This window comes from Neolamprologus brichardi, chromosome 14 (assembly GCF_056152115.1).
Source record: "Neolamprologus brichardi isolate AB-2024 chromosome 14, ASM5615211v1, whole genome shotgun sequence".
NCBI lineage: Eukaryota > Metazoa > Chordata > Actinopteri > Cichliformes > Cichlidae > Neolamprologus > Neolamprologus brichardi.
In genome coordinates this window covers 29,055,300-29,078,992 of record NC_142117.1, presented here as the reverse complement: position 1 = coordinate 29,078,992, position 23,693 = coordinate 29,055,300, and the positions used below count along the sequence as shown (strand labels likewise).

At 38.3% G+C, this 23,693-nt stretch overlaps 1 protein-coding gene across 1 annotated transcript; it reads left to right on the top strand.

The window, feature by feature from the left end:
* The first annotated feature begins 302 nt into the window (after positions 1–302).
* camkk1b (calcium/calmodulin-dependent protein kinase kinase 1, alpha b) lies at positions 303–12,408 on the top strand. The gene is made up of 17 exons (XM_006801498.3): positions 303–368; positions 4,498–4,829; positions 4,921–4,968; positions 5,063–5,116; positions 5,202–5,253; positions 5,356–5,489; positions 7,219–7,255; positions 7,370–7,391; positions 7,531–7,619; positions 8,250–8,449; positions 8,608–8,661; positions 8,758–8,831; positions 9,366–9,453; positions 9,532–9,660; positions 9,919–10,022; positions 11,503–11,553; positions 11,914–12,408. Exons 2-17 carry the CDS (start codon positions 4,575–4,577, stop codon positions 11,993–11,995), a joined length of 1,473 nt encoding a protein of 490 aa, XP_006801561.1. The 5' UTR covers positions 303–368; positions 4,498–4,574; the 3' UTR covers positions 11,996–12,408.
* The last annotated feature ends 11,285 nt before the right edge of the window (positions 12,409–23,693 follow it).

Below are 23,693 nucleotides of genomic sequence, written 5' to 3'. Positions count from 1 at the left end.
GTTTTATTTTTGTAATGATTAAAGACTTCAGTATTTATATACTGCATACTTTTTATATAAATCTGCTGTATTTATCACAGTAAAGGATGAAAAGAAAACGGCAGTGCACAGCATATTGTGAGAGTGTGTGTTGTTTACATATTGTCACTATCACTGTGGCATTATTCTTGGTTTTGTGTGTCTCTGTTGTCTAGCCTTGTCCTGTCTTGATCACCCTGTCAACATGACCACTGCTGCCCTCAGAATAACTGAGGCTATATGTAGCCTCAGTTAATCCTTAAGTCCAGCGCTGCCGTCCGTCAGTGAAAGTCCTGCACTGAGACTGAGAGGAGCTTCATGTCCAGACAACCTGAACACAGGACCACTGGGTGAGGAATTGATTCTGCTTGTACTTAATTTTTTAAAATTTTGCATAATGATGTGTTTTACTGTGTGTGTGGTATGCTGAAGACGGTTCTAATGAGGTTATAGGGTTTTATTTTAGTTTTTTTTGCATTTCTTAGGTCTTTTTCTCCTTTTTAAAAATTTATAACAACATTACTTTTTAAATGTGCAAATTGTGTCATCTTGAAATATTACAGATCCTCACAAAAAGCTTTGCAGTTCTCAGTGCTGCATTATGGGCAACAGAAGTCTTGCTCATAAAGAGTTAATGGTTATCTGCACCTTCTGATTGTTAGGATTTCTCCTTTTCTGTGTCTTTGCCTTTGTTTCTGTTCACATCACTTCTTATCTTATCTATGCTTGTGCTGGAGTTTGCAGAAGTCATTATTTATATAACTCCAAACTCCTTAAAGGATTATTTCAACTCACAAACCACAAACGGACCTTTCTCTTAACCAGATTTTCTATTTGCACAAAAAGCACAACACATTTTATTGTTTGCAAAAGTTTGCAGAAAAAGTGTGTAAAGAGTCCTGTGAGTCTGTGATTGCTGCATGTTGTGAGTAAATAAGAAATAATTAGGGCATGGAGGGGATGAACAACAACTAACAAACAAGGTTAGGTTGATATTTCGAGTTACTTCGTACGTAAGTTTAAAAGTTAGTCCTCTGAAGTATGGCTTCAGAGCAATCACTTGAATTTTAATTTTGCTAGTTATTAAAACAAAATCACTGATGTGAAACTCTTATTTTGACACGATGTGCTAAATGCTGTCATTTCACTTTTCAGCACATCTCTTTTCATTTTTTCTGTCCCTCCATGAAATTGTGATTTTTCTTTCTCAGTACAGGAACTGTAGTTTGAAGTATTGTGATTATTCACTGTCTCATTAGTTATCACTGCACCGACCTCAAGTGAACAGTCACTTGTTTTGGTTACGGGCAGTTTTTTGCTAAGACTCCTGAGACAGTTAATGTTCATGTGTTTTCAGTGTTACAGGGTGCAGGACAAACATTACTTTCTGTTTCTGGGTTCTGGTTCCTGGTTGGATTTTATTCTTATTCATTTCTTGTGTTTGTAGTGTCCCAGTGTTTCTGTCTTTTCCTCTCTGTCTTGCCTTACGTTGGTAGTTTCTCCTCCCTGTGTGTCATCTCACTCATCTGTACTTTATCTCATCGTCCTCACTCACTCCTTTTCCATGTGTGACTTGTCTTCTCCTGTCTGAATGTCCATGCTTGCGATTGCCTGCCCTGTCTTGATTGTCTTGTTGTGTAATCAGTCCTCTGTATATAATTAGTCACGTCTTTCCTTTTGTCCTTTGTCAACAAATCTGTTTTGGCTCCCGCTAACTCTTTTGATCTGAAAACCTCATCCAGATCATAAGAGCCCAATTTTGTTTTACACCTTTGGACTTTTGAAACTGCATTTTTCTCCTTTTACTACTAAAGACCAAATTTACCACATCTTCACGTGACACTTTAACATCAGATTGTTTATATTTTACCCTCAACTCTTATGCAGTCAAATAACAACAACATTGCCGGGCTTCCTCTTTATTCCACAAATTCTGGTGCCTACATTACCCACAATGCAACTCTTGCTGCGGCTTTAGTGCAGAAATAAATCAAAAAATATCAAGGCATCCTGCTGTTTTAAAGTCACAAAAATCATATAAGGAGATTTTTGGATATTATTGCATGTTTGTATATTTCAATAACAGAACACTTAAGAACAGTTGTGCAACATAATTAAACCCAACATTTCAATAGTTCAGCTTTAACTTTTTCAAAAAAGGTGATAAAGGTGATAAGTCTTGTGGTGACCTGGCTGCATTATGGTGTACTATATGATTAAATGTTTGCATACAAATAAAGAGATAACAGTTTTAATCCTACCTGTGTTCCTCCTTTTAGATTTACTATGAATGTTAAAAATCAGTCATTATTTTAGTTAATCTTCTGTCTCTATTGGATTTAACCTTCCTCTCGTGTTAGGGTCGTCACCGACCCATTTTAAATTTCAAATGCATAAAACAAATCACAAACATTTGTTTATTGTATCAAGGCTTTTTGACTTTGTCAGGAACCTGTATTTCTACAAAATAAAACAAAAAACAATATTTTCACTAAATTATAAAATGTCCTAGTTGAAATTATGACATTTGTGTTGTTAGGGTCGGTTTTGACCCAGGTATAATATTATGAGTATAAAGCAATAATTAAAGCCAAAACTGAAATCATAAGTGCACTGTCAGCTAAAACATTGACAGCAAGCTCCTCTCCTAATCATATGAGCTTTAGGGGATTCTTAATTTGCGTGTTTTTTGCAGTATACCTGCACAAAAACAAAACAAAATAAAGACGGGACACGTCAAGACATGTGAGGTGAATTCACTCATTTGAGTGGCCATTTGACTTCCAGAGTGCACATTTACAATTTGCAGCATACAAAAATGAGAAGAAGATTCACAGTGAGCCAAGTTCTGGATCATATTTTTGGTGAAAATGAAGGAGAGGACACAGAGCAGCGTAGCGATTCAGATGGGCAGGTTTCTAGGAGGAAGACAATGTGGACTATCATCCAGAAGACACAGACACATCTGATCATTTTCTGGGCAACGATGTCACTTCACACATTTGATATCATTTTGATTCAGGAGTCCTCAGATTTGAGACCAGACCGAGGTCTGACAAGCTTGCTCCCATCAGGGATGTCTGGGAGAGATGGGTGCAGCTTCTTCCCCTGATGTTCATCCCAGGGCCAGAGGTGACAGGGAATGAACGTCTTGTCCACTTTTCGAGGAAAATGCCCCTACCGGCAATACATACCCAGTAAGCCAGGGAAATACGGCAGAAAAATCTGGGAAGCCTGTGATGCAAAAACCAACTATGGCTGGAATGTACAGATTTTCACAGTCAAAGCTGTGAGTGGCACCCCTGAGAAGAAACAATGAAAATGTGTGGTCCTCGATATGACCACTGGACTGCAGGATCACAATATCAGCTGTAATATTTTATTTTTTACCAGATATGACCTCGGACAAGAACTTCACAAAGGAAACTTCACAAAGATGTAGCTGTATCATTGGGAAGTGATAAAAAGCCCACAATTACCCACGACTATAACCAAAAGAAAGGAGGAGTGGACTTTTTCTTTTTTTTTCAGTTTATATTAAAGGTCTACTGCTAAAAAACAACAAATTTTTTTTGTCTTTTCTTGATGTAAATATCTATGGGTCGAAATTGACCCATAACACCATAGATGTCATTTTAGTAATTAATCTTAAAATGAAAAAGATCAATAAAACAGATTTATTTAAGAGATGTGTCCTATACCCCTCAGTAATAGTGAGGTAACACAAAAACCTTTTATTTATTAATATGATTCTCTTGAGGTTAATTTTACAATTTTTTTAATCGAAATCGAGGGGTATAGTGACAAAAAAAGACCCACAGGCCTACACCAAAAGTATTAAAACCAACATTTTCATGGATAAGGAAGCCTAACAAGATAACCAAGAGATGAGAAACAAATTGGATGATCACTTATTGTTTTTAGTGTATTTTATAACTGATTTAATTCACGGGTCAAAACCGACCCGTTAACATAAGAGATGATAACAGAAAGCTAACACAAGAGGAGGGTTAAGGCAAAAATGTAACCAGATGCTCGGAAATGCCATAGCATTGTAGTCTTATCAAAAACAAATACAAACACAGTCAGAAGGTCAGAGTTACATCTACATTTACAGTGTCACCCTGAGGCATCAGCCAACATCCCACAATCTGTCTGTACAGACTCTAACAAGGCTGGAAAACCTGCTCCTTTAATGTGTGTCTTAATGAGAGGCAACATTGTACCTCATCGCCACAGCTGTAGATGCACTGACTCTTGGTGTGATCACAGTCAGCAATATTGTGCATTAAGATGTTAATATTGTATTAAAATGCAGCAGAACATTTTTGTATGAATCAGAGATGATGCAAATGTCAACACAGAAGTACTATTCAAAAAATTGAAGCAACATATTTGACAGAGGCTATGCAGTAGTACTTTCTTCCAGTCAAAGATCTCAGTATCAAAATCTCGTCTGTTTCTGCTTCAACCTGTCAGCACCATGATGCGTCCTCTAGCTCTTCACCAAAACATCTCTGGGACGCTGAGCTGTGAGTGAGTCAGAGTTAACCACCATGAGCGCTGACACCGTCAGCAGGCCAGAGCTGGAATTGGAGAACAACGGCGAGCTTGCTGACTTGGTGGCAGCCATGAACGTGACCGCCAACCGTTTAACCCCTCCTAATGGCTACAGGTCGGGTGGTCCAAGGACCACCAACACCAACCGAATTCGCCTCTCAGACAGGAAAATGTCTCTGCAGGAGAGAGGGAGTCGCATGGCCCGACAGCCAACCATTGAGACCAAACGTGTGTCAATCACTGGCGTTGATGTGAGAAATATTTACATAATTTTCACATAATTTTGAAATCATTTAATATTTTACTGATCACATAATGGAATTCTATCCTTCATTTATGTAGGACTGTATCCAGCTCAACCAGTATAAACTAAAGGAAGAGATTGGAAAGGTAAATTAAAATCATGATACAGCATATACTCTGGTAATACAGAAGTGAGGGAATGCGATTTATGAACCTTTTTACCTTTGGTGTTTCACTCCAGGGTTCATATGGAGTAGTGAAATTGGCTTATAATGAAGATTCAGAAGAGCACTATGTAAGTCAAAAGATTAAACTATACTGAAGTATTTACATGTCAGTTTGCCTTTATTACCACAATTTACTTTATTTAATTCGTTTAGGCAATGAAAGTAGTTTCAAAGAAGAAGCTGATGAGGCAGTGTGGATTTTTGCGTGAGTGTAAAAGTATTCTTAGTCATAAGTATTAATTCCCTTATGGCTTTTTTGCTGTGGTTTTAGTGGTTATGTGTGTGTATGTATGTGTATGCATTCCAGGCCGCCTGCCGACCTCAGGGTCAAAGTCACAGCAGGATCTGTTCCCTAAAGCCGCCTTGCCTCTGGAGAGCGTGTACAAGGAGATCGCCATCCTGAAGAAACTGGACCATCATAATGTTGTCAAACTGATCGAGGTTGGTACGAGGACTCAGTCTTGCAATCTCATTGGAAGCTTAGAACAACACAAATAAACACAACAAACATTTCAGCTTTGAATGAAAGTTGTGCTGAAGTATGCACGATATTGAATGCAATAAACACTTTATAATAGAAAAGTCTTTTTCTGCTTTTAATACAGAGTGGAATGCAACTTGGAGGCAGGGACAATATCATGGTGATTGGATAATATGTTGGATTAAGGTTCAAGCAGACATGCAGGGAAATGGTGGCTTACACAGAGTCACAGAGGGATTCCCCACAGAAGTGACGTCTTCAACATGCTTCGTATCATGAGCTGTTATTTGATCCAGGAAAAAGGCAGATATTAGATAGTGTTGGTGGGTGGTTTAAGCCCCTTCGCAATGGAAAACGTACACACTAATGTATGTTAATATCAGGCTTTTGTCTTGAATTCTCCCAGTGGATTTACTCTGTAGTAATCACTGATATTTATTCTTTCTAGAAAACATGACGAGCAACTTCTAAAGTTGTCCCTGCTGTTGGCAGCTTCAAACCTCCAGCAATGGACTAAAAAGAATCTGCTCACATCTTGTTTTTGTCTTCAGTTGGGTACCATAAACATTAATTGCTGGGTGAAATGATTCTGCATTAGTGACTGGTGTAACTGGTCCAGTCTGCAGTGATGGAAACATCTCACGGCTGATTTAGACTTTGGCAGTGGAGCGTAGAGCTTATGACGTAACCTATATATGTGGTTGACGCGGTTGCCAGCATGCATCCCTGTGTGTAGTGTTAATTACATTGTGGTCATGGACCAGTATTTTATGTGGTGCCAGCCACAATAGAAACAAATAAAAAAAAACCTCTGATGTATTTCCCTGGTGGGTCCTTACTCTTTGCTGTTTGTGTGTGTGTGTTTTTTTTCTCTGGAGGAAAACATATCTATTGCTCAGGTTTTTCCACATCTTTGAACATTCCCTCACATTCACTTCAATCGTTTTTCAAAATCTCCCTTCAAGAATTGTGGACATATTATGCTGAGGTAATGTTGTTATTTTCTTACTGATACACTCAAAAACTGAGGCTGGAAATGCACAGGAGGAGTAGAAAAGAGGCCAATTCAGCCTGAATCAATGAGAGGTGTAGGTACATTTTCAGAGCGCTGGACGTCAGGTTACATTTTAAGATTTTAGAGCGTCTTGGGGTTAAAACGTACCTACAGAGTAGATTTAACAGAGGTTAGCTACCAGGTGAGGGCAGCACTATTGCCTCACAGCAGTGGGTTCAAACCCGAGTACTGACCGTTCTTCTGTGTGGAGTTTGCATGTTCACCCTGTGCCTGAGCCCTGGTTGCTCTTGCCAATGAAGAACATGCCTGTGTCATCCCATAATTAATCTCATAATTTACACTTCCTGGTTATATTAATGTAGAAAACCAAAAGCATCTATTTCTTCTATCCCTGTTTGAGTCAGTCTTTGTAAAAGATGTTTAAAAACAAACAACCACTGTAACTGTGTCACTGGCCTTTGTGCTGCTTCCTTGTGCTTAAAATGTGCTTGTGGTGGACAGAATGATAGACTAGAAAAAGACTAAATTTTCTCCACTAGCAATGGGAAAGGAGCCAAAGACTTACTATTTTAATAATGCTAATAATAATAATAATAATAATAATAATAATAATAATTATTATTATTATTATTATTATTATTATTATTATAAACATCAGTTACTGTGTCTTCCAGGTGCTGGATGATCCTGATGAAGATGGACTTCACATGGGTAGGCAATAATTTATTTATTATTTATTATAATTTATGAATCTATTTTGGCTCAATACTGTTTTCAATAAGAAGACAAGAAGTCATTAAAATCTCATTTTAATCTGTCTTCAAGCCTTCGAATTGGTGACAAAAGGGTATGTTGTTGTGCTTTCATGTATTCTATTGAGCTCTGAATTGGGATTTTATTGAGTTGGGGATGCCACCATGATGATTAGATACAGCATGACTATTTAATGTACGTTTCTGCTTTTGTACACCTCTCATGTTGGTCAGACCGGTGATGGAGGTGCCTACTGACAACCCTCTAACAGAGGAGCAGGCTCGCTTTTACTTCAGAGACGTCGTCCTTGGAATAGAGTACTGTAAGTACAGAGACTTTATGACACATTTTTGTTATCTGATTTTACATATCTGTTCAGTTGCATTCACTTCACTCATAAGCCTCAAGGCAGGAATGGGTGAACATCTGTGTCTACAATTTGTTTCCATATGAAATTAAGCCCAAATGATCTTTCCTGTCACAGCTACACATTTCAAAATGATTAGCAACTTAACTAAGTTGACTTTACTAACTGCAAATATGTTCATCATGAGCTTTTACAATATCAAGCTGAGGTGTGTGTGGAGACCAAAAGCAGTCAGGATCTGTCTCAGAACCAGGAAGACTCCGTGGAGAGGATGAGTCTCTTCAGTAGCTTGGGAATGATTCAGTATCCTCCTGGAAAAGCTGGAGGATGTCTTTGGGGCAGTGAGGTCTGGTGTTTCTGCTTTGACAGCTGCCCCTGTGATCTGGGTCAGATAAGCTGTTGGATAATATTTGAATATGTTTACTTTAAAAGAAAAATATTTGAGAAAATGTTCAAAGGTTAATTTTAAGCTGTTTTTTTTTTTTTTTTTACTTTAGAATATAAAACTGTACATAAATAATAAACTTAACAGGAAAAATGTAAATGTAATGTAAATTAATGTTAAATCTATATTTTTTTGTGCAGTGCACTACCAAAGGATTATTCACAGGGACATTAAACCATCGAATCTGCTGTTGGGAGATGATGGCCACGTCAAAATAGCAGACTTTGGTGTGAGCAAAGAGTTTGAGGGGACAGACGCCCTCCTGTCAAGCACAGCGGGGACGCCGGCCTTCATGGCTCCGGAGACGATGACCGAACACGAGCAGAGCTTCAGTGGAAAAGTGAGACGATTTTTTTCCCTATTGGTCATCAGTGATTTAACTATGCTTTGATTTTACATATCAGTCTCTGTTAGTTGAAAGTATCAAGAAGTGATTCTTAGCGAACCTGCTGAGAGCCTGTCAGTGGTGTCACTGCGATCATTTGTGTTTATTTGCAGGCATTAGACGTGTGGGCAATGGGAGTCACACTGTACTGCTTCGTCTTTGGGATGGTAAGCATGTTTGCAGCATGATGCTTGTAGATTAATACACTTTTACGTCAGTCCTTTAACATTTGAATCCCTTTTTCTTCATTTTTCCTGCTTTAGTGTCCTTTTTATGATGAATACATAGTTTATCTACACAACAAGATAAAGAACAAACCTGTGGAGTTTCCAGAGACGTAAGCAAACTGTAGGATTGTTCAGTAGACAATCTCAGATTTTGACTTTCAAGGTTTGTGTAAATGTTCTATGTAGATACATAAGAGTAAAATATAGTAGGACCAGTATGGGTTAAAATCGTAGTTTCTTATAGATTCATTGAATAGATTTCTCCTGAGATCAGGCAAGAAATAGGAACAAATCAATTTTGGTCTCTGATCATTTATTTGATTATAATTTGTTATTTTCTTTATTCATAAGTGTTTTATCAAATCTAGTTAAAGGTAGGGAGTCAGTAATTTGTGTTTTTACTTTAATACATTTATCTTCTGTCAGCTAGCTGTTTTTTTTCATCGGCGCTTTAAATATTTTATAAACTTGTGCTCACTTGTTTAGCATTTTGGAACTTACTGACATTCAGTCTATAATGATTTGATATTTAATATTATTGTATAATATAATATTATTCATCAGTAGCTTTATGTCACATGTTAACATACCTATACGTGTTTAATTCCTATCCACTTATTTTTCTAACTCTTTTATTTTGACAGGCCATTAATAAGTAATGAACTGAAGGAGCTTATTGAAAGGATGCTGGAAAAAAACCCTGAAACAAGAATCACCATCCCAGAAATTAAGGTGAGAAGGAAAATCTATCACATCCTAGAATCACAGAAACAACATCAATTATAATGAACATATGTGGTCCGGATGCAGCTCCATCCGTGGGTGACAGAGAACGGTGCAAATCCTCTCCCTCTGGAGGAGGAGCACTGTACGGTTGTTGAGGTCACTGAGGAGGAGGTGCAGAACAGCATTAAACTCATCCCCAGCCTCTCCACTGTGGTGAGTCGCACACATCTGATTGATCATGCAAAGACCACAGTACCTGCAGCTGGCTGCTGATTTAAAAAAAAAAAAAATACTGTATTGCGTGGCTTTAATTTGAACATGTTAAAATAACACAACAACAACAATGAAAAGAAACAAAAACATCTCTTCTGCATGTTTTAAATGTTCATCTGGTAATACAAGTTAATTACTTCAGTCCTTTATGCTTCAAAACCACACAAATTCACTGATACTCTCTCTGATGTCCCTCAGATTCTTGTGAAGTCCATGCTGAGGAAGCGGTCTTTCAGTAATCCCTTTGAGTGTCAGGGCAGACGGGCAGAGAGGTCCATGTCTGCCCCTGGAGGTCTTCTTACGTAAGTAGCCTACTCTGCAAATCCTGCCTGCGCCGCTCTGCCAGACTGCCAGCTCTGCGATTAGGCCTCTAACAAAGCAAAGCAGCGAGCAGATGCTTGGATAAAAATAGATCAGTTCATATGTAGAGTCTCTTTCACATATTACACACAGGAGATCTACAGTTCCAGCATATCAAGAGCATTATTCTTCAAATACCGAGTAGCTCTTACACTGTATTTGTTGTGTCCTTAAACGAGCAGCAGGCAGATAAAAGCATTTGTCCTCTCCTGATAAGCTAAGTGGGAGCCCCTTGTGGCAGCGGTAGTGGCTGCGCTGCTTTTGTTTTCCATTAACGGTCTGTGGGGGGCACAGCTAATTACAGCTCCATGAGAAGAGATGAGAAGCTACATCCTCCTCCACACTTACCCAGCCACCAGCAGTACTACAGCACAGAGCTGCAGTCTCCCACTCAGCAAAATATGTGAAGCCCATCTGACACATGTGATGAGCAAATGCTGAAATCTTCTGATAATTTGAGCTAATAATGGCAACGCTTTTTAAATCAAATTAAAGGCAGAAATATTCCACACTCTGAAAGGTATTGATTGGCGCTCCAGCCAGCTTAAAGAAGATCAAAACTTTTTAGATTGATCTTCTTGGAGGGATGACGTAGTGCGGCACTTTGATCCAGGTCAGAATTAACTTCATGTTTAGCCTGAGCCAGGTTCATCTTCCAACTCATTATCATAGTATAGTACTAACAAATGAGGTTTTTTTTGACATTTTAAAAAAATTCCAGCACAAATTACAATATATTATTAATGGACAATCACAGAAGTAGGGTTATTCTGTTTCTTAGTCTATTGCTTGATTTTATTTTTGACTGCTTGTACGCTCAAGAGTTTTTCAGTCACTGGAAAAAAAAACTGGTGGGAAAAAATAGCTAAAAAAATGATCTTATTCATCTTATTTACATATAACCACAAAATGAATTAATTGAACTCACTGATCTTTTTCTGCAGAGAACATGTCTATCAGTAAAATATGAAGCACTAGCCAGCAGCAAAAACAGCTACCATCACTCAAAATCTGGATAACAGCACCTCAAAATCTTACACAGTAACACAATACATGTAAAAACTGAAATGTAAAAACAAAACTTTGCAAATGTATGACTTTCATTCTACACATACACCCAAAAACCACAACACACTCTAAGTTGTCGCTTAAAGATTAAGGCTACAATTAACATCAGCAGTTTCCGCTCTTCTCTTGTATTTATGCTAAGCCAGTATCAGGCTGTAGCTTCACATTCATAAATATAAACAGACATATAGCTGTCATCAAATTTTTAATCTAACTCTCAAGCAAAAAAGCAATTTTCCCCAAAATTTCTGTCCACAACCAACTGCTGCGTTTCTAAAGTAAAATTTGTGTTTGTCATAAACTGCATTACAAACTTTAAATCCTGGCCTCTTACGTCACATCTCCTTCTTACAGTGGTTCTTGGGGCTTACTGGGGTCTTCGTCTCACCTTCATCCTTCCTTGAGGTAAATTTTTAAGCATTTAGGCTGAGCTCAGATGCTTCATACTTAGTGGAGCTCATCAGTTGTTTGTTCAACCTTAAGAGGATTTAGGAGGAACAAGACAACACAAATCTCTTAGCAACGAGCTGTACCAAAAATAAAAGGACACATGGTGTTGTTGACAACTGCTTTGTGTTGGCTTTTCCACCCTCTTGCGTCCTATTGAGGTTGATGTTGGGGGGCAAGTGATAAGCTTTGCTGTGAAGGACGAGTACGCCATAACTTTTCTAGTCTAGTGTGACCCCTCCTCCCTCCTCTTCCTCGCATGCAATCTCACATAGTGCTGCACCTTCAACGACATGACTGAGCATTTGTCGCCTGCAGGAAAGTCAGCAGAGAAGGAAGCAGAGAAGGAGAGTTGGAGGACTTGTATGAAGATGAAGCTTTTACAGAGAGTGCTGATTAATCTGGCTCACATGGATTTAAAACACAGAAAGTATGTTTTTGTACATTTATTTGTGTCTTTATCTCTTAATTCTTTTGTTCGTTGTTGCTTTTGACATTAGAGGAGAAGATTGTGGTCATTTTGTAAATTTACTGAATATTCAAGTAAAGATTTGTAGTGCATGAAAATACAGAAAAAGATGATATTATCTTCCATCCGGGCTTAAAAAAGTAAATATACTCCATGAAGATGAAGATATTTTTACATTTTCCTACAGCTGTTGAAGATAACAAAATATAAACTATTGAAACAATGACTGAATCACGTTTCTTCTGTCACGTTTCGTTTTGTTGCATTGACTATTAAACACTAGATGGCAGCCTTGAGAAAACGTATTATCTCATAATGACTTTTATTTGAATGTTTCTAGGTTGACGGCATTAAACTATCAGTGGCTGCTACAGCTGTGCACGCATGAATGGACACTTCTTCATTACCACTATTTCTAATGATTCTGTATATCGGCTGCTCTTCATGCTTTTGACCAGTAGAGGGAAGCATTATGCAGCAATTATACAAACTCAAACTCAACAACCTGCCCTGCTGAAGGACCCGTAAGCTATAGACGATTTAGCACCATGGACACTGCTATAACAATCAGCCGCAGATCCACCTCACCATTACAGTAGTTCAAAAACAGCTTTCTAAAATTTTATACGGTTATATGAGCGCTGAACTGGACACTTTATTTTGGACACATAAAGTGTGAATACAGTAATTTATTTGAGATCCATTATATAAATTTGCTGTAAATTGATCATTTAATGATATATCCTTAAGCTGAAAATATAGAGAGAATCATTTTTTCTTAAATGATCAATCATGTTTATTTGCCACTGTTAAGATGTTTTATCCGGAGTGTATTATATCACAACCCTCCTCTCTTCTTTTGCAGCAAAAATAGATGTTTCAGTAGTGAGGACGAGGCGTGATGCTGCAAAATTTAAAATCCCTGAGCAAGAGTGCCACTGCCCATCACCATCACAGCTTCACAGTAACAGCACAACGCCCTGATCAGCACAGATTTCAAGTTTATCGCACTGAGCTGGATTTAGAGAGGCAGGCTTCACCGTAGTACAGGTGGGCTGAAGGTTTTTCTGGGGGTGCGTGTAGTAGGTGGAACAATATCTCTGATAGTCTGAACAGCAGAATATGGAAAAGATACAAAGACAACAAGTAGAGAGTAAAAAAAAAAGGAAAAGGTAAAGACCAATAAAAGAGATATAAGCTGGTACCATGTGACTGCGGTGGAGAAGCTCGAACACAGAGCTCACATTGTCAAAGGAGCTCCAGATAAAGGTGTAGAGCTCGGGTTTGATGAGTTGTTGCTTGCTTCTAACTACATGATGAGATGTTACATTGGCTCTTTCAATAGATTATGAAGTCATCTGTCTCTCTCATCTTCATCTGTCTGACCATGTTAATCAGACAAAAACATACTCTTCACATCTCTCTATTCTCCCTCTACACTGCTGTGGTCGAATACCTGATTTAGCACCCATGTTTCACGGATGAACATCAGAGCTATTGATAATCTTTTAACATTTTTTTTTTCAAATAAAAAAAGATGTTCCTGCACGTGTTTCATGTTCCCCGATTATTTTGAGTCAGACAAAGGAAAAGTTTAATCAGACAGTGATATAATGCCATGAGTGTCAAATCTAATCAATAGTTCTATTTTCAAAACAGGAATAATTACATTAAATATCAGGATGAGTTTGTCATTGTCCATTAAATAGGCTTGATTTCAACTGGATTATGCTTAATCTAAATATTCTATTTCCTGACTTGCAGAAAAAAGTGGCACAGTTTAAAGTACAACATTATAAATAAGAGTTAAATCTTAAAGAATAATAGAGAGAAATCATCACCAGAGCATGAACAGCTAAAGCTTCAATTAATAAAGATACTTTAATGCTCCAGAATCTTAGTAACTCTGTTTTAATATTACATAACAAAAAACAGCTGAATCTCAGTTTGTAACCAAAAGAAAGACTGGCCCGATTAATCATGTTAATCTTTTTGCTCATTTGTCGACAATTTATACTCCTTGTTATCACCTGTTACTCATAAAAATGTATGGTAGTCTTTATATATTTTTAGCTGACACTAATCTGTTACATTTTAAAAATGCAATAGCAGTGATATAAATTATGGCACAGAGAGAGTTGTCCCATTACTGTCAAAAGTATTTTCTCAGTTTAGCTATGAGCTCACCATATAGCACTCAACATGTAAACGTGAGAATCTACACAGCACCCTGTGTTAAAAGAAATCCTTACAGCTACGAGAGGTATTAGGAGGGTAAGGAGCAACCAGGTGCTAAAAATCAAATCCACTCGATTAATTAGTCTTCAGCAAGTGAGCACCTCTAAAAAAGCAGAAATGTTGTCAGTTTGCTGGTTTGGAGCATTCAGGTGTGTTACACAATCCCACAATCTTCAAAGATGTGGATATTCCAGCTCAGACTGTGCAATACTCAGAGAAACTATTAATGTCCAAACTTAGACTCTACAGGCCTCAGTTAGCAAGTTAAATGTTAAAGTTCATAAAACTGCAATTAGAAAACAGACTGAGGAGTATGGCTTCTCTATGAAAACAACATGGAAGCATACCTGAGATTTGCAAAGCTGCATTTGAACAAACCACAAGACTTCTGGAACAATGTCCTTTGGACAGATAAGGACAAAGTGTTTGGCCATATTGCACAATGCACAGAGACTGATAAAGTCATACAGAAACTGATTACTTCAAGATATCACTGCTAAAGGTGGTTCTACAACCTACTGAATCATTGGTGTACTTTGTTTTACACAGGATTGCATAAAGTCCAGTGGAAACTTTTTTTCATGTGACGGTGACTCCCTGAACACATAATAGAGAGTGGTCACTGACTGCAGGATCTTTCTAAAACCACTGTTAGCAGTAAATGCCAAGTTGGCAGCAAAGCTAAGCCCCTCCCAGGAAAGCTTAGTGTTGAGAATATTATATCCAAACTTTGATAGAAGTGTAGTAGGAAAATTTCCGTGAGAGACAAGCCAGTCTTAAGAAAGAAGGCACACCAAATTATACAAGAACTGCAATAAAAGTCAGAGACAAGATGTCTTGGAAAATCCAAATTTTTAATTTCTGATTTACACTGTCATCAGTACGGAGGAGATCGGGATAAAATACAACAGTGTGTGTTTACAGCCAGGTGTAAAACACAGTGGAGGCTCTGTCATGGATTGGAGCTGCATTTCTGTCAGTGGTGTCGGGATCTTGTCAAAACTGATGGAATTATGAACATGGAAAAGTATCTGATTTTGATCCACCATGCAATACTATCTAAAAAACCATCTGATTGGCAACAGTTTCATTCTTCAGCGAGACAGTGATCTTAAACACACTAATAGTATGGATGGTAGAACAACAAACCATTTAATTGCATCTCCAGTTATGATTAGACAGTTGTTGATTAAATATCTTTGAAACTAAGGTTTCCTGATATATTAACAAACAATAGCTAAATCTAAAATCATAATGCAGACCAAGAACAGTCTTCCTAAATGCTAGCTACCCTTACTTGAGAACGGCTGTAGTTGTTATTTCATTGTTGGATTACTGTCATCACTGTGGGCAGCTGTAATTTCCACTCGAGCTTTGAGGTTTTGATTTTGGAGCAGGGGGCTCTTTCTTGCTTGGCACACTTTTAGTCCACAGAGAGGTAAAACTCGTTCATGGCATGCTTGAGTCTTGGTGGTTCCTGGGTTGTTTCTAACCAATTTCCTCTCACCTGAGGGTGATAGACTGGCTCTTCTTCTAGATCTTAGCAAAGTGGTGACAGATCCAAATAACTTGTACTTTTATACAGTTGTCTGAACTGATGATGGAATCTTCGGTTATTTGGAAAGGATTCAGAGGCCTAAAACACTTTTCCTTAAATCTCCCTCGGACTTTCCCATTGTTCTGAGTATCGGTCAATCCAGTGAGTGCTGTCGAACAAATCCTTTTTTGCTGGCGACGACAAACTACTAGTTGCGGCTAATCAGGATCACTAATGAGAAGTTAACAGGTCTTGACTTCACACTGTAGAACGTTCATCTCCATTGATTAAAAGATTTCAGTGAGTTTATGCATATATTTGAGGCTATATATATACTTTTGATCCAGCATGGCTAACAGAAAATATAAAATAAAACCTGTGTGCCAAAATCATGCTTTTTAAACTCACTAAAGATAAATGCTGTACAGTCATTCCACTCTGTAAAAGAACAGTTTCAAGACATCATTAAAACCCCCAAATCACCATAACATTCATCCTCATTATGACTGTGTGCAAACTTCTGACCTCAACTGTATATCTTAATGTCAGGTCAGTATACAAGGCATAAAATTAATGCTTTACAAATTCTCTGTCTATTATGTAAGTTTATAACGAAGGGCCTTTAATCTAGAAAGAACGTTTCATTTCTTTAATTATTGCCTTCATTGTAGAAACTGCACATTTTATCCTATTATCCTAACTGCACATTTTATCCTATGTCCAATGTGGACTGTATCCACTAATACAGTGCAGTCATGATACAGAAATGGTTGGGATGTGAAACAGAAGGCTTGACTCCAGGTTACATCTTCTGCTTTAGCTTCCCTGTAAAAACAACTCTTTAGCTGCTGCAAGCTAAAATGGTTCATTTGTATTCCTGCAGTCAGCCCATTTTTCTGCTCGCTGCAGTTATGTGAAGACCAAAGAGGAGTGTTTCTGAGCAAAGATTTCTGTGGAAACTGTTGCCATGCAACAGCACAATACTGCTTTCATACAGAGTAGTAACTTCACTGTATGACTGCTCATCCTCCTCAGCTCCCACTGCTGAGAAATAATGTATGTAATCTGTTTTTCTATTCTATTCTATTCTGTCTGTTTCAGAGTGTAATGGAGCCAGTATTTTGGGTTGTAACTGTACAGTCATTGTTTCATTTCTGGTCAGGGGAAACTTTGCTTCAGTGTCTACTTCCACACCCAGACTCCCTTTAGTTTCCACACTCAGAGCCAGCTGCATTTCAGCCTCCTCTCCCCGTTAATCTCCTATTCCTATCGCCATGCTATGTTTCACCCCTTCAGACCCAGGCAGCTCCACGTCACCCTCTCTGCCTGTTATTCACCACAACTGACCCCACTGCCCTGCTGTCAGTGGAACTGTACATCCCCTTGAGGCTGCACCGTAAAGGAGGGGGTTTTCTTCTACTTCTCTACACCGAGGGGAATCCCCTGAGCCCACATACAATACTGACTCACTGGCTCAGACACCAGACAGACCCACAAACACTGTAAGGTATAATTTGGCACCAAGTATTTGGCACCTGGAGAGCTGATTGTAATAAAGCAGTGCTGAGTAGAACCTGTTCTAATAAGCAGACACATCAGAAACAGATATTTTAAAAACAACAACAACAAAAAACAAACAAACAATCTAAATTACATAATAAAAGCATGCAGAAGGCAAAAGACTTTACGAAATGTAGCCAGTCATTTGTGCTTTCAGTCTTTTCTCTCCTCTGCAGGGTGGCAGTGAGCAATGCTCAACTTTTAATTACCCAGGAAGTCAAACTCTTGAGAATAAGAAGGGAGGGATCTCTTTTGTACTAGGCCAGACAGGCAACATTAACTTAGCATGCATTTTTCAGTGGCAGTAGTCCACAAAGCAGCCCCCACAAAGCACTGATCTATATTTTGTAGTTACTACCAACAACATTACAATGACATAAGCTGTTAGCCAAATATCTCCTGTCTTGGATAACATTGGTTTATTCATCCAAACTTCTGGGCTGATCTGGCTGTTAAATTGCTTGCTTTTATTTAGATCAGCAAAAAAAGCTAACTACCAAATAACCCTAAACACATTTATTCATACATTGCTAAGATACAGCTAAGTGGCTAATCTGCACATATTAGTCCCCAGTCACACAAACTTAAAGACCAGTCAGTGGTTGATAGAGGATGATATCTAGTCCCCGGTTGACAAGTGGTTGCTGGCAATCATTAGGTGAAATTGGTAATAAAGTGGGTGCTGCACTGAAGACCTCCTTGTGATTGCTTTGGTGCCTAGCAAGCTGCCACATACTTGTTTGTAAATGCTTGCAAACCTCTCAGCTAGTGGTAGTGAAACTGAAAAATGCTACCTAAACCAGAAACAGAGAACCTTTGCCTTTACAGAAAAAGTTGTGTCTTATCAATGTAAGTGATACTGTACATTTTAAAAGTCACACTTTTCACAGTGTGAAAAGTGCACAGCATGCAAACAGCGTTGTAGCGTCACCTCCACATCAACTTGTCATTTTAATTATGCTCAGCATTACAGTAAATACACTCGTGTCTGCTGTCGCCGTGGACCTATAACATACATGAATCACAGTACAGAGTGCAACATAACAATCTGGGACTGTTTTGTCATTCAAACCTCAAATTCAATTCACTTCAATAATTTGTGATAACTACAGTTTTATAAAGGTTATTTTGAGCCTCATTAACAGGTGACTCATCAAAATTAAAGTTGAATTTGCCTCTACAACTATAAATAAAAATTAGAAAAGAAATGATACCTGTGTAGTTCCATCAGTCACTTCTTTGAATCCTGAGCTGACTTGAAGGCTCTTTTACTTTGCCACGATTCAATTGCTAAGTGCTGATGCTTGTGGCTGTAAACTGGCTCTAAAATGCCAAAAGCTAAAAGCTGTTCCTTTAATGCCAACTTGAGGCAAATCACTGGGACCATTTGGACCCAGAAACGTCTTTTAAACCAGACGTAACACATGGATGCACAGAGAGTTCAAAGGAAATGTTGTGCACCAGGACTGTTTCATTGGCTGAGCAGCTCCTATAGGTGTAGGTGGTCCATTATTTTTGTCCATGTAATGAATTTTACCAGCTTTTATTGGAAGTGAAAATTTTATTTCAACATCCCATAAATTTGTATTTCTGCTAACAAACAATGGATAAATCATTAGGTGGCAACAGACACCAGCACTGCTTTCACAAAGACCAGATTGCTTTCTGTTTCACAACACTGATCGACCTCTTTAAGATAATGCAAACTGAATATCTTCCCAAGTCCCAAAAAGGGCAATCACACAGGAATCAACTAGCACTGACATGGCAACCAGAGTCCATAGAAAATCAATGATATTTAGTGGTATCAACCAAAGTTAAACCTTTCTTAACTTTGAGGTAATTGAATCAGCTACTACTGAAAGCAAAAGATACCATTCACAAAGTGGTATATACATTAGAGGTTACTTAGGCAACAGTAGCCTGGAATTTCCACTAGTAACAAAGCATCATGCGCAAGTGAATTGCTTCATGTGTAGATGCTCCCTAAAGCCCCTCATTGTTTTGCTTTTGATTCCAATCGCTTAGAGGAGCCTTCTTTGTCTCCTCCATCAACAGGACCGTATGCCAGCACACCATTTCACCACCCTGAGAAAGTCCAAATGGGAAAACTATCCATTGAAATTATAACTCTATCCTTTGCAGTTGAAGAGAATAAAATGTAAAGCTTAAATAAGGAAGTCTGAGCGAATAGTTATGTTAATGGCTGTAATGTTCCTGAAATTTAATCCCCTAACCAAACATGCAGACAGCAAACGGACTGGATTAATTTTACAAACTTTTGTTGATAACGCTATACTCTGTAGGTTGAAATAATGCCTTAGTATTAAGAGAAATTGCAGGAAAGCATCTGTAACCAAGTAATTTTTTAAAAACTCGAGACAGCAGAGCGCTGTGTACTGCAGCCAGATGGAGAGGTGCAATGTATCTTGAACTGTTTGGGGACGAGTGCTCCCTAAAATAGTCGCGTAAAACCTTCAGCTGAACACTGTGGCACTTTTTGATAAATAATACAAAGTCTAAATGTTAGCCTGAATAATTTATTTTGCAGCAGCCATGCATAACAGCTGTCTCTGTGCCCAAAAGAGTCTGTAGCTTTCTGTGACTTATCATAACTTAACGACACCAGAAAACATAATAGCACAGTGGAATGAACTTCAAGAAAACAGATCAGAGCTGATTGTTTGTATAGTCTGTGTTATTTCCAAGCTGCTTTTTAGTTTGCTCGGTTGGGGTTAACTCTTGAATCAGAGTGTTTTAACCACGGATATGAACTCTTACCACTAAAACAGAGGCAGATAGTCTCTACAGCGGAGGGGCTGTCACACTGATGTCTCTGGTCTACTCACTGTCTATTCACAGGCTGCAGGGAGGCCTATTTATAGATCTGTCTCTGTTCTCTGCTTCTACATCAGTCCCCTCTTTCTCACTATCTCTCTTTTCTCCCTCCTTTTCTACCTCTAATGGGTTGGTATTTCTGGAGCTGTACAGCTATTATCTTCTTTGCATCTTTTGAGATGCAGATCACGTTGAGCTGGATCATAAACTTTTCAAAATCTGACATGTCTGTGCGGTGAACTGCTCAGAAATATATTCTTACTGGCATTGCTGCTGGAGGAAAGTGATTCAATTCAGCATTAATCTAAGGTTTTATTTATTGGTGTTGGGCTGAGAGGTTTCAGCTATGGTCATACAGTCTCACATAACCCTTTAGAGAATGTCTTAAGTTTTAATTACATGTGTGATGTGCTATTTGTTAGCATGGTGCTGCTGCTGCTGCTGCTGGTTCACAGAGCTGCCACTTCTGTCCCACAGTCCTCAAATGAACCATGAAAGCTTTGGGGTTTGGCTGATGATGAATGGGTCAACAATGACTGTGAGAAGCATGGACTACAGAAGGTTAACTGCCTTTTAGTGCAGAAATTTGCAGACAGCAGAAAATGCTGCACTCAGTGTAGAGTGTGTGCAGCACTGTGAAAGGAAATCAATAGACTGCAACCAAGCTTAGACTTTGTGATGACCTTTTGACTAAAGTCACTGACAGATGTGAGGCCTCAAATAATACAATGTTAATACAATAGCTCTGTTTTCCTAACATCTACAAGGTAGCATGTGAAAGTGCTAATACTCTACTGTTTAGCAGACATTTTCTTTTTTTTTTCTAACCATGTTTAATATGTTAGATTAGGATTTGGTAGCTGGTATAAATTGCCTTCATAATTTGCTAATTCAGAGCAAAATGTCAACTCGTGAACTAGAAGGTCTCATCCTCTTGGGAGCAAGAATAACCAAATGCACCAATGTCATGGTAAACCATCCAATATTTATTCATTCAAAACTGTGGATGAAATAACAATGCCATTTGTGCAAGCATGGCTAGAAATTGGTGTTTTCTTGATGTTTAAGAAAAGTAGTGTAAAACCTTACCTGAGCTAAGACAGACTGGAGTTTCCTGTCAACAAGAAAACCTGCCAATTAATCCCATTCATATTTTAATTGCATTAGTAACTAAAAATATAAAAGTCACAATTATTAGAAAAATCCTTCTGTGCATGTGTTTGCACTTGGCAGCCTCCAGGTACATGTTTAGCAGGTTATCTTTTAAATTAACTTAAGTTTCAGTATTTATATACAGACATAAAAACCTGAATCACCAGTCAAATCTGATAAAAACAACAACAACAAAAAAAACCCCACAGCTTCACAAATTTCCTGACTTTTCTTGTCCTGTTAGATTGCTGGAATTATCAGAGCAAACCTTACCAATCAGTGACTGGCTACAGCAGCCTGTGCCAGCACACCTGTCAATCAAAAGGGTCAACGCCCCTAACTTTAAGCTTTAATTAATATTCAAATGGAAAAGGTAAAAAAAAAAATGCTCATCACCAACATGCAATTTAGTGCTGGTTAATTTGGAATTTTAACACGAGTGTCTGTGTGGACTGAGTCTGTTTTAAAGCTGGCCTCAAAGGGTCTACGCCAAGAGCTGCCATTTGTGTCTCTTCTGTGTTTGTTAGCCCCTGAAGTTGCTGCTTTACACATTTAAGTCTAAAAATGGCTTTGTTCTTGTTCCCATCAAGCATTCCTATTATAATACACCAAATTTCTGTCTGTCTGTCCGTCTGTCTGTCTCTTTGTCCACTAACTTCTATCAGGAATTAAGCAACCAGACTTGACACACAGGTAAATCTTGGGTTCTTATCTATATCATTGTTATGCAGAGAGGTGTGGTGAGGAAAACATCAGACATCACTCTATCTTAACCGAAGTAATTACTTTATTGTCTCTTGCCAATATCTTGCACATATAGACAGCGACTTCTCAAAATGGCCCCTTATCCATTTCCTGCCAGCTTTAAGCTAGAGACCACGCCTTCTCAATTCAGACTGGCCTATAAAAGAGCTGCAACTGAGGCGGGCCTCCTCTTTACAGGGCAAACAAGATGGCCACAGAGGCAACCTGCAAACACCTTGCTGCATTAGTGCTTCCCAACAATCATATATATTATCAGGCTAAAATGATGTGTGTGAGTATTTATTTACCTGAAAAATATTACATACAAAAGAATTGCATTGTTTCTCATTTCATGACAGCAACATTTGATTTACATCCACAAAACTTGAAATATATCGACATATGATAATGCCATCAGGTTGCCTGGCAACCACATAGAGAGGGGGTAAAATCACCTGTTTAAAGCATTTATGTGCCTACTTTTATAAGGTAAAGCACCTTGTAAAAGCATTGTATTATTTTAACTTCATGGCAAACAGCACAAGCGGGGCGAATAATCCTATACCACAAGGATGTACTAAAAATATCCAAGGTACTGGACACACTGGGAGTGCAGTGCAGGAAGTTTTAGTTATTTTAAGATAGCACTAGGCTAACTCTTTCGCTTTAAATTGCTGGAAAGAGATGAGAATGGTGAAATATCCTCATCTATCCATAAAACATATAAGCATATTTATAAAATGTCTTTAAATTCAGTGTCTGTACTTTCAGTTTCCTCTTCTATGCGTCACGTACATAATCTAAATAAGTGTGTAGACAGCTACTTCTCTACAACCTTAAAAGAGCTTGTGAAATTCAGAGAGGACAAAAATAACCTGCCCCTATCACTACAAGCCTGACTTCCAAAGTTTATTTTTAATCCGTCATCAAAGGTATACATTCTTTTGTATCACCAGAAACGTCTCAGGAAATCTAATTGTGGCCCTCTGTTGATGATAACGATCCAGTGATTTAAAAGACATTTTGATGGCATAACAATGGCTCGATGATACCTAACTGCATCGTCATCCTGGACTCATCAGGGAAATGATGCTTCCTGTAATGACAGAGCAGTTATTGTAGATGTGGAAGTGCATAGGGCCTTTAACACCCAATGTAAATAACTAATTTAAATGAACATATATGTATGGAAAACTATATATATATATGTATGCATGTAAAACTATTGAGTTTTATTCAGATTTGAAAGAATTTGCCATGAGTGGTACTAAATTGAATTTGTAGCTACTGGAGATTCAATTACACATCCATCAGCAGGCCCCAGAGTGTTTTGGGATGCATAATGTCAGCAGCATTTACCAACAACTGTGACACCGGTGTCCCTGAAAGTGTGGCAGTGAGTGCATTGAAGCACCAGCATGAAGATAGGTTGGTGCTGAATCCTAATGCCTCCTGTGCGCTCTGAGCTTTCATTTTTTACAGGATGCAATAGGTGCTGGGCTGATAGTGGGGTACTTATTATAGCCCTAGCAACAGGAATGGGATTGGTGACTGCAGAGA

Bases quoted from the DNA above. Each gene is read 5' to 3' on its own strand.
- camkk1b (XM_006801498.3), top strand. From the start codon at position 4,575: ATGAGCGCTGACACCGTCAGCAGGCCAGAGCTGGAATTGGAGAACAAC. The intron at 4,969-5,062 runs GTAAATTAAAAT...GTTTCACTCCAG, and splicing joins TAAAGGAAGAGATTGGAAAG to GGTTCATATGGAGTAGTGAA. The intron at 5,254-5,355 runs GTGAGTGTAAAA...TATGCATTCCAG, and splicing joins GAGGCAGTGTGGATTTTTGC to GCCGCCTGCCGACCTCAGGG.